The sequence below is a fragment of the Symphalangus syndactylus genome, chromosome 8 (genome assembly GCF_028878055.3).
Source record: "Symphalangus syndactylus isolate Jambi chromosome 8, NHGRI_mSymSyn1-v2.1_pri, whole genome shotgun sequence".
Lineage (NCBI taxonomy): Eukaryota > Metazoa > Chordata > Mammalia > Primates > Hylobatidae > Symphalangus > Symphalangus syndactylus.
The window spans coordinates 99,800,996-99,816,154 of record NC_072430.2 but is presented as its reverse complement, the minus strand read 5'-3'; the positions used below and the strand labels follow the sequence as shown (position 1 = coordinate 99,816,154).

Below are 15,159 nucleotides of genomic sequence, written 5' to 3'. Positions count from 1 at the left end.
TTATTCCTTTAGCTCCCTGTTACACTCCCTGCAGTTACCTTGATTTTCCACTAGAAGATGCTAATTAAAGGTGTGAGTGTTGCTTCATTCAGCTGATATGTAAATACCTGAGGTTTCTTTAATGCATGTTATCTCACTGTCAAATGAATAGGTACCAGAAGTGGAAACAGGACATTCATATATATTCATCAGACAACATCAAATGAATGACTCCATGAAACACAAAAGCTGTAGATGGTTTACACAAGCTTTAAAACATCATTTGTCTCTATTTTTTAAATACATCATATTCTATTATGGAAAAGATTTTAAGTATCTTGAGTACTCTAATCACTTACATTTAAGAGAATATCATAGGAATACAATGATACAAGCAATGTTATGAGGTAATATTAAACCTGTGCTTTTTTTTAATTAAAGTAACTTTGCAACTTTAGTTACTTTAATTAAAGTAACTTTGCAACTTTAGTTTAGAACTACTATAGCACATGTATGCTTTCAGAATCATTTAGGCCAGGTATGGTGGATCATGCCTGTAATCCTGGCACTTGAGTAGGAGACCAAGGCAGGAGGACTGTTGCGCCCAGGAGTTTGAGGCCAGCCTAGGCAACATACTGAGATCTTATCTCTACAAAAAAAGTAAAAAATTAGCTGGTATGGTGGTGCATGCCTGTACTCCCAGCTACTTAACAGACTAAGGTGGGAGGATTGATTGAACCCAGGACGGCCAGGCTGTAGTGAGCCAAGATCGTGCTGTGCGCTCCAGCCTGGGTGACAGAGCAAGACCCTGTCTCAAAAGAAAAAAAAAAAAATCATTTAGATGAAATATGCATTTTGTTATCACAGGCTAAGCAGCTATTGATTGCAAAGAGACCCCTCTCAAAAGGCAGTGGTTTAAGAAATGGGCAAGTTTTTGTCTCTCTCAAAAACAGTTCAAGATGACTACTCCATATTAAATCACTTGGACATAAAAAAAAAAAAAAAAAAAAAAGACGACTACTCCGGGTCTGAGTGCAGCTCCGCTCCAGTCATTCAGAGACATAACACTCTTACATAATTGATATTCCAGCTAACAGGGAAAGAGAAACAATGGAAGTCCAGGTTCAGAAGTTTCTTCTTCAGCATCAAGGGAAGTAGAAGTTGCAGGCATCATTTCTCATCACATTCCACTGGCAAGGGGTTAGTCACATGATCTCAATCGGCTAGGAGGCCAGGGTCTCACCAACTTACAGAGTTTCCCAAGCATTCCAGTAGATGTTAACAATCTTTTCCATCGACAGCACAAAGATCTCTGAGATGGAGACAGGAATGGGGGAAATGGTAGAAACCCATATACCACTCAACCCTAAAAACTGACATTTATAGGACGCAGCTTTGCCTGAGCCAAAATATTCCATTATGTCTCTTGTGTTTTGGAGTTTTCCAAGTTTTATGCATTAAGAATATGTTAGTTTTATAATTGATAATATTTTTTCAGTTCAGCTGAGTTATCTCTACTGAAGAGTTCTACTAGGTGCTGTCGACATCAATGGATGAGCCTACTGACAAGAAATGGGAAAAGGGATTCTGGTAAATAACTAGCAGTGCCACAACAAATTTATTTTCATCTTCTGCTGTTGATTTCCAATACATAACCACAGTTAAAAGCCTAAATATTCTATCACTGTATAATTTCTGCATTAAGAGTGGGGCTAATTTACAGTTAGGAACTTGAATTATACTATTTTGAATGCAAATATTTTGCTTTGGATGCAAAGAAAAAATGAAGTTCACTAATATTCTCTTGCATTTAAGACTAAAACCAGAACTAAATGTGTAGTGAAGTGATTATACTTTGGCGTGGGGAGTGACTGGGCAGAATCATGAGAGGAATTCTGGGTTCCTATTAATGTCCTATTTCCTTACCTGGGTGCTGGGTACATGGTTGCGCTTCACTTCATGAAAAGTGCTTGAATTTTACACTTAACATTTGGGTACTTTTCTGTAGCTGTGTTACATTTCATCCAAAACTTAATTTTTATTCCCCACATGAAGTTTATTCCAACCTTCAGTTAGTAAAATCAGTAACACATAATTTCTAGAAACACATCCATACTTAATAATACGCAAAGGGAAATGTGCTTTAACTTCTTATTTTGAAATAATTTAAGATTCACAAGAAGTTGTAAAATTAGTTCAGTTTCCATGTACTCTTTCCCCAACTTTTCCCAATAACATCTTACATAACTGTAGTACATGTTCAAAACCAAGAAACTGACATCAATACTGTTAACTACAAACCTTATTCAAATTTCATCAGGTTTTACACGCACTCTAAAAAACATAGTAATAGAAAATCAATTTTCTAACCAGAAAGAAATGGCATTTTTGGTAACAAAAAGATATTGCTTAACAAAATACATGGTTATACTTAAGAGAAAGGTTAACTAGATCCTTACATGAAAGGAATTAGGGTGTTTGCTTCAGTAGCACATACACCAAGATTGAAACAATACAGAGAAGATTAGCATAGCCCCTGCACAAAGATAACATGCAAATTTGTGAAATGGTCTATATTGTTAAATGTTCTCACCACAAAAAACATGGTAAGTATGTGAAATAATGTATTTTGTTAGCTCAATTTAGACATTCCACAATGTATACATATCTCAAAATACATGTTGTACATAATGAATATATACCATTTTGTCAAAAAAAAAAAAGAAGGAATTAGGGTTGATATTCTCCATAGCAATTTCTCCTGTAAAGGCTTACAAAAAAACTTTTTTATTTTGAGACAGAATCTTGCTCTGTCACCAGGCTGGAGTGCAGTGGCGTGATCTCCACTCACTGCAACCTCCACCTCCAGGGTTCAAGCGATTCTCCTGCCTCAGCCTCCCGAGTAGCTGGGACCACAGGCACACACCACCACACCCAGCTAATTTTTGTATTTTTAGTAGAGACAAGATTTCACCATGTTGGCCAGGATGGTCTTGATCTCCTGAACTTGTTATCCACCCGCCTCGGCCTCCCAAAGTGCTGGGATTACAGGTGTGAGCCACAGCGCCTGGCTCAAAAACCTTTTTTAAAGATATTTATTTATTTTTATTTTTCATATAGAGATGAGCTCTCACTATGTTGCCCATGCTGGTCTCAAACTCCTGGGCTCAAGGGATCCTCCCACCTCAGCCTCCCAAGCTGCTGGGATTACAGGTGTAAGCCATCGTGCCCAGCCTACAAAAACCTTAACTGTAGGCTTTGGATTGTAGTTCTGAAATGTGTAAAATGCCAAGCTACAAATTTTAAAATTTTTAAATAAAATTAAACACCTAAATAACAAGTTCAGTAGGAATATATACAAATGGCCAACATGACAAATCTTCCTACAGATATTTTGTCTTAGATTGTCTTTTATTTCATATAGATGAACATAATAAAAATGTAGAATGTTTGAGATTTTAAAAATCCTCAGGTGTATTTAGCTAAATAATGTTATGTACAAGGAATCTGAGACCCAGAAAAGGTATCTAACGTGATTAAGCTGTTATTTCAAGTCTGTGGCATTTCTCTGACTTGAAAGACAGGGGCTCTTTAGTCTACTACAGTAGCATATTTGTATATCTTAAAACCAGAACACTGTGAGATCTTTATTAAAGTAAGTCATCTAAAACATACTACAAAGACTTTAAGGGAAAAGAAATTGTCTCCTAATACGACTTACTCAATAGAAAAAAACAAGACATTGTGAATAAATTTAGATTACTTAACAAAATGACTGTCTGACATAGTAAGAAAAATAGCAGATAAATACTAAAATAATCCCAGTTCCAACTGCTGGAGAGGCCAATCAACTTAGTAATTTTTTTTTTTTTTTTTCTGAGAGGGAGTCACCCTGTTGCCTAGGCTGGAGCACAGTGGCACGATCTCGGCTGACTGTAACCTTTGCCTCCTGGGTTCAAGGGATTATCCTGCCTCAGCCTCCTGAGTAGCTGGGATTACAGGCGCCTGCCTGGCTAATTTTTGTATTTTTAGTAGAGACATGGTTTCACTATGTTGGCCAGGTTGGTCTTGAACTCCTGACCTCAGGTAATCCACCCGCCTCAGCCTCCCAAAGTGCTGGGATGTGACCCAAAGTGCTGACTGCGAGCGACAGTACCCGGCCCGATCAATTTAGTACTTATTGCCTGTGTGTAATCTACTTAACTCATTTCACTAAAACCAAAACCAACAACCAAAAAACAAACAAACAACAACAAAAAAACACCTCTTTTTACTCTGGGGAGTATTTTTTTAAAGGAAAATGAAGACCAAATATCTGTATCACAATTCTTTCTTTCATACCCGTATGTGTATGCACATGTGCACATGCACACAAACACACAAAATATGCTAATAATGATAGGGAAAAGATACTATACTGTAAGTTGCTTAGAAAGGTTTTAAAGCAAGCTTTTTAAATGTCCCAGATTGCTATTCTGAAGGTAAATAAGGTAGAAACCAAAAGATTAATCACTAAAACCCTCATCCTGGATAATATACCATGTTTTAAGTAAACTTAATGTGAAAATCTATTCAATAAATGTATATGCAGTTTCCTAATTTCATAAAGGACTTCATTTTTTAAGTTTCATTACAGGACTACTTTAAATGGTTGAAATCAGTTTTACTTATATCCTCAATCATATAAACACAGCTGATATCTATGTGACTGAATGGCTTTATCAAACTTTATCTCGACAGCAACGTAGGTAGTCAAATATCAATTTAGTTTCCTTCTGTGATTCAGTAATGGCACACACAGAGTAACAGAGAAGCAGTGAAACTGTGTGCATAGTGAAGATAGATTAGCCTAGGAGTCAAAGATGTTAGAGATCTGACTCTGCCATTTATTAGCTATGAGTCCTTGAGCAAGTCCCTTAACCACTTTAAGTCTTATTACTACTTATAAAGCGGGACTGTTAATTTCTGTTCTATTTTATAGTAACTATAAGAACCAAATAAAATTATGTACATATTTTAGTAAAATATGTTAATTTTCCTACATTATTTGCAATATTTAAACGTTATTTAAGTGCAAGCTATTAATAATAATATAAATTGAGTTCTGTCCCTACTTCTCATATATCCATTAAATGTCGTATTTTGTACACAGTACAGAACCAGGAATCAGAAACCTCTGTCTCTAGTTCGTCCCAGTTGTGCCACTGTTTTCTCTCTGCAAAATGGGAAATAATACCTACACTTACGACCAAATAAACTAGTGTATACAAAACTGCTTTGTAAAGCAATTAAATATATTAACCTAAGGTAATACCATTATTAGATGTAGTATTATGTATCTTTCACTTAAATTACAAAAAGTATGGTGGTGGGGGAGGAGTCTCTCTGTTGTGACTCTTTTGAAAGAATGCTAACAAAATACTACAAGACCACATGCATTGTTAGCACATCCAAGACCTGCTCTAGATTACAGGAGGCACCCAATTCACTAGTATCTCAGCAGAAGTTGGAATGACTCACCACACCTTACCAGTTTCACTGACATTAGAAAATTCTTCAAGGGATAAAAAGTATTGTAGTAATGAGTTCTCAGCAGGGACCACAAAATCCTCTTACAGCTTCATGGTTTGCTTTTTCATCCCCCTACTTCACCAGCTATGTAATCTACTGGAAATCATATTCAGTTTGGAATGCCACTGCAACTGTTCCAATAAATAAATAAAAGCACAGTTCAGGCAACCCAATCTTTCCACTGAGATTCATTCATATAAAAAGTTAAGTGCATGCTAATTGAGCTTGGGTATTAACTCAGTTCTCCTGTTTCACTAACTGGAAAGAGAATATAAACATTTATACCTTGATTTAAGGTATCAAATCAATCAACAACACCTCATATCTATCTTTATTGTATTCTATACATTCATGTACAAACCTACATTTTCTCATCAAATGTCAAAACAACTACCTGCATTTCTGCTTTTCAGCCTTTCATTACAGGGAACCTGGAACCATATTGGAGAAAGCGACCTGTAATATTGCTACCTCTGTTCTGCTATTTGTGAATACAAACATCTGAGATTAGTAAATGCAGTCGTTGGGATGTCTTTTGAAGCTACTAAAATGTTTATGATTTTAGTTACATGCATTATGACGCAGACTTACAGTGCTAATCAGCCGGATGCAGTGGCTCACACCTGTAATCCCAGCACTTTGGGAGACCAAAGCAGGCATATGGCTTGAGCCCAGGAATTTGAGACCAGCCTGAGCAAGATAGCCAAAACCCATCTCTATAGAAAATGTTTTAAAAATTAGCCAGGTGTGGTAGCCCATGCCTGTAGCCCCAGCTACCTGGGAGGCTCCGGTGGGAGGATTACTTGAGCCTGGGAGGTCAAGGCTGCAGTGAGCTGTGATCGTACCCACTATACTCCAGCCTGGCAACAGCTTGTTGTTCTCTTCCCACTCATCACTTTATTTTCAAATAGCTACTGCTGCACTACCTCAAATCTTTATTATTCCATGCATTCTCACCCCTTCCCTTTTTCAGTGTCTTGTCACTGTTATACATCCTTGATTTTATACCAGCTTGCCATTGTAAAAACTGCCAGCTAAAATGATCCTTCTTTTCCATGACGTCAGGGGAAAAAAAAAAATCAAAGAATCTCCAAGTCAATCTTTGTATAACATTGACTTTTTTTATGTTTCAGACAACACAGAGGCTACTTATTCCCCAACATGGGAGCTTTCTGTCCAATTAATTTTTTAAAACTACATAAAATTCATGAACATAGAGTCTTGACCACATTCCCCTTTCTTATATAGCTACATTCAGAAACACAGAGCTGGGGTCTTTTGATATATGCACATTAAATAAAAGGACAAAAAAATCAAGCTAATTATTACCAGAAAAAACAAAGTTGTGCAGGAAAGTAGTCGTTTATTACAATGGCACATTGCATAAAATAACATTTATAGCATAAAAATATAACATCAAATACTGTTCTAAACCAAAATTACAATGAAAATTGTACTGAGAAACTGGAGTACAGGAAATAGAAAGGAATGCAGAGAAGTGAAAAGAGCACTAAAATCATTCTTCATTAAATAGATAATGGTTAGAACTGAAAATCAGCTGCAAGTAATGAACATGTTATCTGGAGACATGGTAATGAATAGCAAAATAATCAACTAAAGGAATTAAGGGGTTCCTTATCTCTCTAGGCAGAATATGGAAGGAGCAGACAGGGGACTGACTTTTCCCCCAAGAAACTTCACACAACTATTTGATTCTTTAAACTATATTCATGTATAACTTTGAAAAAAACCTAGAAGTTGGCAATTATAAATTAAATTTTAGTTGACAAACCAATAAAATAATGTCACATGTGGAAGAAAACGAATGCTAGCTTTAAGATTTTCATAAGCATTTGTCTGTGGGTTTTTCAAGTACTTATTTATTTTTTGAGGCAGGTTTCCACTGTTGCCCAGGCTATAGTGCAGTGGTGCAATGATAGCTCAGTAAAGTCTCAAATTCCTGGGCTGAAGCCATCCTCCCACATAGCTGGGACTACAGGTGCGCACCACCACACCTGGCTTTTATTTTTCTGACAAGAGTCTCGCTCTGTCGCCCAGGCTGGAGTGCAATGGCACCATCTCTGCTCGCTGCAACCTCCATCTCCCAGGTTCAAGCAATTCTCCTGCCTCAGCCTCCCAAGTAGCTGGGATTACAGGCGCCTGCTACCACACCCAGCTAATTTTTTGTATTTTTAATAGAGACACCCAGCTAATTTTTTGTATAGAGACGCCATGTTGGCCAGGCTAGTCTCAAACTCCTGACCTCAGGTGATCCAGCCCCCCTCAGCCTCCCAAAGCGCTGGGATTACAGGTGTGAGCCACCGCGCCCAACCTCACACCCGGCTAATTTTTTTGTCGAGATGGTGGTTTCCCTATGTTGTCCAGGATGGTCTCGAACTCTTGGCCTTAAGTAATCCTCCCACTCCGGCTTTCCAAAGTGCTGGGATTACAGGTGTGAGCCACTGCACCCAGCCTGTTTGCAGTTTTAAACACAATATGCAAACATTTTAATTCCAATTTGTGCTATTATCTTTGATTACTTGCCTTGAATGAATTCCAAGATGAGGGGAAAAACTATAAAAATTTTAACACTTTTCAGGTTTTGTAATATACTTACTTTCCAAATTGATTTCTAGAGAAATTAAGCTTGGTCATACTGCCACCAGCAGTATGATCATAGCACTCTCATTCACATTATTATAAATTTTTAAATAAATAAAAGGTCTTACCTTATTTTTAATTCATATTTTTAAAGTTATTCCTGATGTCTCAATATTTTTTCCAACATATATGAGCTTTTACATAACATGATTCGGTCACATTTTCTGCAAAAACCCTTCAGTTCTATTATGTTCCTTTTTATTTTGATCATGATGTTTTCCCTTTCATGTACAGATGTTTTCATGTACATACATGCAATGAAACTTATTAAGGTTTTTGCAATTTCTTCTATGACTGCTGCTAAATTTTAAAAGTTTCTTCTCCCCATATTTTAGTGTATATTTTCTTATTTTTTTTTAAAAAAAAGCTATAATTAAAAATAACTCCTAAAAAACTAAAACCCCTAACATCTATTTCTTTTTTAGGAAAAAGAAAAATGTCAGTTGCACTAACATCCAACACTTTCACACACATATCAGTTAACTAAAAAACTTTAAGTACTTACGTTTAGGCAAAAATCTTCATAGAAAAAGATTTAAGAATTTGTTTTAGAAATTATATATTCCATGAAATTATATTTACAGTGAATTTAAAGAACTTTTTTTCTTAATATATTTCAGTGATTTAACTTTAGCATACCTTTCTGATTTTCAATTTTTAACTGGCATGATTATTTGCTTGAAAATAAATTCTATATGTACACTGTATTACTTTCATAGGATGTTACATACATTCAATTATTCACTTTATTTGGAAAAAATGGGAGGGAAGGAGGAGGGAAAGGGCTGAAAAACTAGTTGTTGGGTACTATGCTCAGTACCTGGGTGACAGGATCATTCATGCCCTAAACTTCAGCATCACACAACATAACCCAGGTAACAAACCTGTACATGTACCCCCTGAATCTAAAATAGAAGTTGAAAAAAAAAAAAAAAGAAAAAAACTAGACTATCCTAATTTAAAACCCAAGTCTTTTTTCTGTTTTAATATACAATTTACTTTTTCTTATTTTGTTTCATAACTTCTATATTCTTGAAACACCAGAAAACCAAAATCTTAAAAACAGTATATTCCAAACATTAAAAAAATTATGAAGTCAGGTGATATGCTTTTCTAAAAAAGGTCTATGGGAATAGAAAACATGATCTCACTGCCTTATAATGTATATATACACAGAATACATGTTATGTGTATATTATACTTATTATTACATGTTAATTTTCTTATATTGTTTTACTGATTTTATAATGTAGTAACACCATGTATTATTTCATTTATATTGATAAAGTATTTAAATCAATCTTTCCCTAGCCCCTTTCATCAAGAAGCTACGTTCCTCTATAACACAGTGCAGAGTATATTTCTTTACATGCAAGCAAAATAATGTAAGGAGTCATCTTCAGTAGAAGTGCACTGAGTTAATATACCAAAATATTTGTTCACAGGCCTGTAAGCATGCAGTTTTGAACTGCTTTATGACAGGAGTGAGAAGACAGGAGGGAAAGGGGAAGGGAAAGAAGACATGAGACATAGGCAGCATAAAAATATGATCCATTTCCTGCTCTGAGAGAGTTACAAGGAAGACACAATCAGCTTTTCAATTAGAAAAGGTAAACTGTGAGAGAGCTACGTAAGTAGCTACAAACAGTGTGACAGTTAGGTGGTAACCCACAGTTGAAAGCCAAGGGCTTCACACTCCTTTTCCGACTCCGAGCGTAATAAAGCATAATTCCCTCTGTAGAGGCAAAATGGAAAGGGGAAAGAGACAAAAAGCTTCTGTACTATGTAGGTAAAGAACACCTGCAAATTCACATTACCTATGAAATGATCATTTGACTGAATTTTTCTACTAAAGTATTTTACCACAAGAGCAGCTATAGACAATACACACATGAATAAGCAAGTTCTGTTCCAATTTACAGAAGCAGGGATATTTGGCCCATAGTTTGCTGACCCGAATTTAATTTACACATTTTTTTTTTAAAGTGTCAATCCAGTAGACAATTATAGGGGAAACCACTATTTTAAAACCGAAAAATTCAAATATATAAAAGTGAATTTAGAAAAAAAGTCTAGCGGTGGGAAGGCAAGGAATATCTGAAATTGTTTCTTTTTATTTATAGATATTAAAGTAATAGCATACGCTGGGCACGGTGGCTCATGCCTGTAATCCCAGCACTTCAGGAGGCCAAGGCAGGTAGCTCACTTGAGTCCAAGAGTTTGAGACCAGCCTGGGAAACATGGTGAAACTCTTGTCTCTACAATAAAAAACACAAAACATCAGCTAGGCATGGTGGCACACCCTCCTATATTCCCAGCTATAGGAAGGAAGAGGTAGGGGATGACCCAAGCCCAGGAGGTCAGGGCTGCAGTGAGCCCTGATCTCACCACTGCACTCTCCAGCCTGGGGAACAGAGACACTGTCAAAAAAAAAAAAAAAAAAAAAAAAGGGACCACCACAGTAGGATACATATCTTTGTGATCTTTTTACTACACTAAAAGTGATTGAGGTTTTTCTTCTTCCTTTATTCAATGAAAATCTAAAACCTAAAGTGATCACTGATTAAATCTTCATCATAGAGGATTAAAATTAACCTCCTTCATAGTTCACAGTTCTTATAACAATACTTCTCATCCTATGAAACTACATAATATTAATAAGGATACATCCTAAAACATTCTTGCTTTTCTAATCCCTAAAAATCTTAACGGGATGGGCGGTCCCCCAAAGTCGAGTATATAAAAGGGTAAAATTGATTAGAAATATTAATACAAGGATAAGTATTATCCGATACTTCTTTCAGCAGTATCTAAAAATAATTATAAAACATGATTATAAAAGTAGGTTATAAAATATTTTTTAGATTGTGAAAATAAACACTACCTGAGCAAGACTTTAGATTTTGTTCTTATACTTGTACAAGCCTGCAAACCTGTATCACCAGTAGCATCCTATTCTAACATCTTTTAACATAAAAAAAACTACCATTAAAAATCTATTAAATAACCACTCCTTGTATCTGGCAATCCAAAAAAACCCTTACGTTCTGATAGAAAAATAGTATTCGACACAGAATTACTGATGTGATACAATGAATTGTGTCCTGTTTTAACATGTGTGAACATTGTATGTAGTCTCCTAAGCAGTCAATTTGGAAATAATTTAATATTACTGGCTGGGCACAGTGGCTCATGCCTGTAATCCCAGCACTTTGGGAGCCCAAGAGTTTGTCACCAGCCTGGACAACATGGCAAGACCCTTGTCTCTATATAAACAAATACATACTATTATTTAAAACTGTAATTTTGGTTCTATATTTCTTCATACCTACTGTACTTTTAAGCATTCCAATAATTTTTTATTGAGAATATGTTTGGATATTTTAGAAAAAGCTAAAAGTTATCCTGTGGCCTATCCACAGAACTTTTATAGGATAATAAAAAGAAAAAAAGAGTTTGAAATGCTGATACTGCAATAATCTAAATAAAACCTAAAACCTTAAGAGGTTTGCATTGACTATAGAAAATCCTTTCTGTAAAGTAGATTTTGTAGAATGTTATTTGTTCATTGCCTTTTTGTAGTGGTATATTGTGGTATAATATCTGTGTGTAAACTGAATACTTGGGTTTCATTACAGTATTCATATAAAATAATATTAATGATATAAAAAAGGAAATCTTGTGGCTATGAAGAGGTCCTTGAAACTATTTTTAAGAATCACTCTATAAAAGTCATAGTACCAAACAAATTCGAATTTTAAAAAAAGCTCACAATGTAAATTTAACACTTTCAAACTTTATTATTAGTACAGTCAAAGCGATACAAAGTTATACGGAACTAAATTAATCTAGAAAGTAGATTTTTATATCATTCAAGATAAAGAGGAGCCCAGATTAAATATATAAAATTGTTTTATTTACACAGCTAACTTCCCGCTTTGAAAACAATCCCATACATAAATTTCTTTTTTGGAGCAAGGTAACTTGGTGATTGTTGTATCTCTACCCAAAATTCACCCTATTTGGAAAACTGGGGGCTAAAAGCAATCAGAATTAACCAGTTCAAAAACACTTACGTCCATCTTATTAGCAACACTAACTAGCCGGAGGAAACTTTAAAATAGACCAGATTTATAGCACTAAGTAAATCTAATTGTAATTTAAACATTATCTTATTTTAGGAAAAGGTGAAGGGCATCAAACGCTAGGGGGCAGCATCAAACTGTTGTGGGTTAGCTGGGCAGCCTTGCAAACTTTTAAGCTTTAGGGTATTTTTAATGAGAATTACACTTACATAAAAGATGAATTATAAAACTTCTGTTATAAAGGAAAAAACTAGTTGTTTTGATTCCCTACATTTTCTTCCATTTCCCATTGTGTACTTTCTTTTGCAACTATGACTGGTATCACTTTAAAATGCACTAGTAATAATGTCCTTCTGATACAAAACTCATGGCATTTCGAATACTGAGGTAAGCACTATATAAATACAAGCTGACATTTTTAGCCTAACCATAGTGGTGAATTTAAGTTTTGATTCACTCAATTAGCATTTTAAACTTAATTAAAGAGCTTGACGAGCTCTGCATATTCATGTGTCATAAGCCGTATGTGACAAAAAAAACTGTGCAGTACGTACCCCCTCAAGAAATTTAGTTTGGCAGGGAAAACAAGATGCACATGTTATTATAAATTAGAAAATGGAAGAGAAGCAGAAATAAATCCATGAATATTATATATAAGCAACAGAACAAAAACAACAGGATAACTGTATCCCCCGCAAAGACCCAGTAGAGACCATCAAAGCTCATTCTGGGGGTAGTCAAGGAGGGAGTGGAGGGAGAAAAAGAACGCAGACCTTCAACCACTAATGAAAGAACTGAAACGACTGTATGTAGAAAAAAGGTAAAATCAACTCACTATCATCTTCAGCCTTTTGGTTATCTCATTTAATGGTCACAGTTAAGTCCGTGAGTAGGGTTTTTGTACTTGAAGTTCAAATAGAAGATTAAGATAAGCAACTTCCTCAAGGTAAGCAAACTAATTAACAGATCGAGGTTTTGAACCTTTAAAATTTCACTCCAAAGCCCTAAATTTTTTCCAGTATTGGTCAACCCTGAGGGTAGAAGGGCTGGGTGAACAGAATATTAACAAGGTAAATTTCTCTAATCAGAAGCAAATGATCATCCCAGATGCTGAATTTTCCTTGCTATAATACTACATCCTATCTTCTCCAAAAATCACTTTTGAAAAAGGCACAGCCGCTGGATTAGTACTTGCATACTACACTTGAGGCCTACTCAAAGTACTTCAAATCAGGTGCTCAAAAAAAGGGACGGACCGTGTTAGCTTTTAAGCAGTTAGAATTTAAATTGGTAACAGTAAGAACTAGTATAGGTTATCACGCAATATATTATTGATGTCATTTCCTATGAGGTCTTCCCCAACCACTTCTTTTAAAGTAGCACCAAAGTCATTCTTGCACAGGGGTTCTTATCCAGGCATCTATGTACAGAACGCAGAATGTTTGTAAATATGGACAGGAAAAAAAAGAAAAATAGATTTATATTAACCTCTGACATTTACTTATCTCTTCAGTTACGAATGCAGGCAAAAATTACAGCGATGTGAAACACCTGATAGGAATTTTAGATTAAATTTAAGCCAAATTCTTTAAAGATCATTTACAGTCCTCACTAATGCTTTACTAAAATATAGATGTCATATTTAGTATCTTCATTAAGTATTTCATTATAACTGGTTTCTGTTGCAATTCTATGTATTTCACACATTTAAAACCATCATTCTGTGGTTCATCACACAAAAAAGTTAAAAATCCCTACCAGCACATCGTTTTATTTTCTTCACAGCACTTATCACTGATATTATGTAACTATTTCCAGTAAGGAACCACTGGAGTAACCAGTGTCTGCAGAATGTGCGTTGTCTGGCATGGATCCAAGATCTAGAAAAAGTAACTGACTCATATTAAGGTACTCAAATATTTGTACAATAGAGTCCTAATACAAAACAATACACAGGAGTCTTGAGTTGAGGCTTTCAATTGCATACTAAGTTAGAAGGAACTAAGTTCTACATCTCCAGCTTTTCCATTACTTGCTTGTTCTTAATTATGTACAATTTAGATACACATCCAAAAAGAAAACACAAAGGAAATGTAAACCTATTACATTCTAGTTTTGCTCCAAGAATGACTCAGTTCCAATGTCAAATTAGAGCACTTAACAGCAAAAGGCATAAATAAAAGTTTTTTTAAAAAAAAAAACAGTATAACCTACCATACTTTTTGTTTTTTTCTAACATGTGTTTTGTGTCACTGTTACTTAGAATAGGTACTCGAGTGAACGACCCTTCCAACGGAGGGCTTCGGGTTCTGCAGTGATATTTCTTCCTTGTGCCAGATCCTTAGTACAGCCCATGTGGACAGGCTCCCACGTGAACATTTCTTTACAGAAGCCACAGGAAGACCTTGAACGTCATGTTGCTCGCGCCCTGGCAAGGCCCCCGCCCTTCTTAGCTGGGGCGTTCGAGGGACCCCCAGAGAGGCAGATTCCCAGACCCGGAGAGGTGGTGCGCAAAGGTTCCTCTACGCGCTCCCCCTGCCGCGCCCCACATCGCTCTCCACCTAAGGGCTTTCCGGAACAAAGCCGGGCGGCCACACCACCTCCGGCCCACCCGGCCTGTCCCACCGACCCGGCCCCACCCTCACCCTCAGCTCCAGGGACCCCCAGCAGCCCGGGATCTTCACACCCCCGCGCTCCGCCTCGGCTTTTCGGTTGGTCCGGGAGAAAAGTAGTAGGAGCAGAGGCGCCGCCGTCCGTTAGCCTCAGTCCGGAACAGCGGCGCCGAGGCTCCAGCCCGGGGTCCCCTCGCCGCATTACAGACCAGAGAGGAGGACTGGAGAAGAAAAAACCGGGGCGCCGGTCG

At 36.4% G+C, this 15,159-nt stretch overlaps 1 protein-coding gene and 1 non-coding gene across 4 annotated transcripts in view; one reads left to right on the top strand and one right to left on the bottom strand.

Moving 5' to 3' along the window:
- The window catches only part of SLC39A10 (solute carrier family 39 member 10), a 157,321-nt gene that overhangs the window by 65,542 nt on the left and 76,620 nt on the right, over nucleotides 1–15,159 (bottom strand). Inside the window, exon 1 of one of the 3 annotated variants that reach the window (XM_055290083.2) lies at nucleotides 14,511–14,922. The exons of the other annotated variants lie outside the window; for them this stretch is intronic. Within the exon in view, the coding sequence (XP_055146058.1) occupies nucleotides 14,511–14,535 (25 nt within the window). The 5' untranslated portion in view covers nucleotides 14,536–14,922. Of the gene's footprint in view, nucleotides 1–14,510; nucleotides 14,923–15,159 lie in introns of those variants that run through there. 3 annotated transcript variants of the gene reach the window in all.
- On the top strand, nucleotides 2,454–2,560 carry LOC129488904 (U6 spliceosomal RNA). The gene has a single exon (XR_008659750.1). It is a non-coding gene; the product is annotated as a U6 spliceosomal RNA (small nuclear RNA).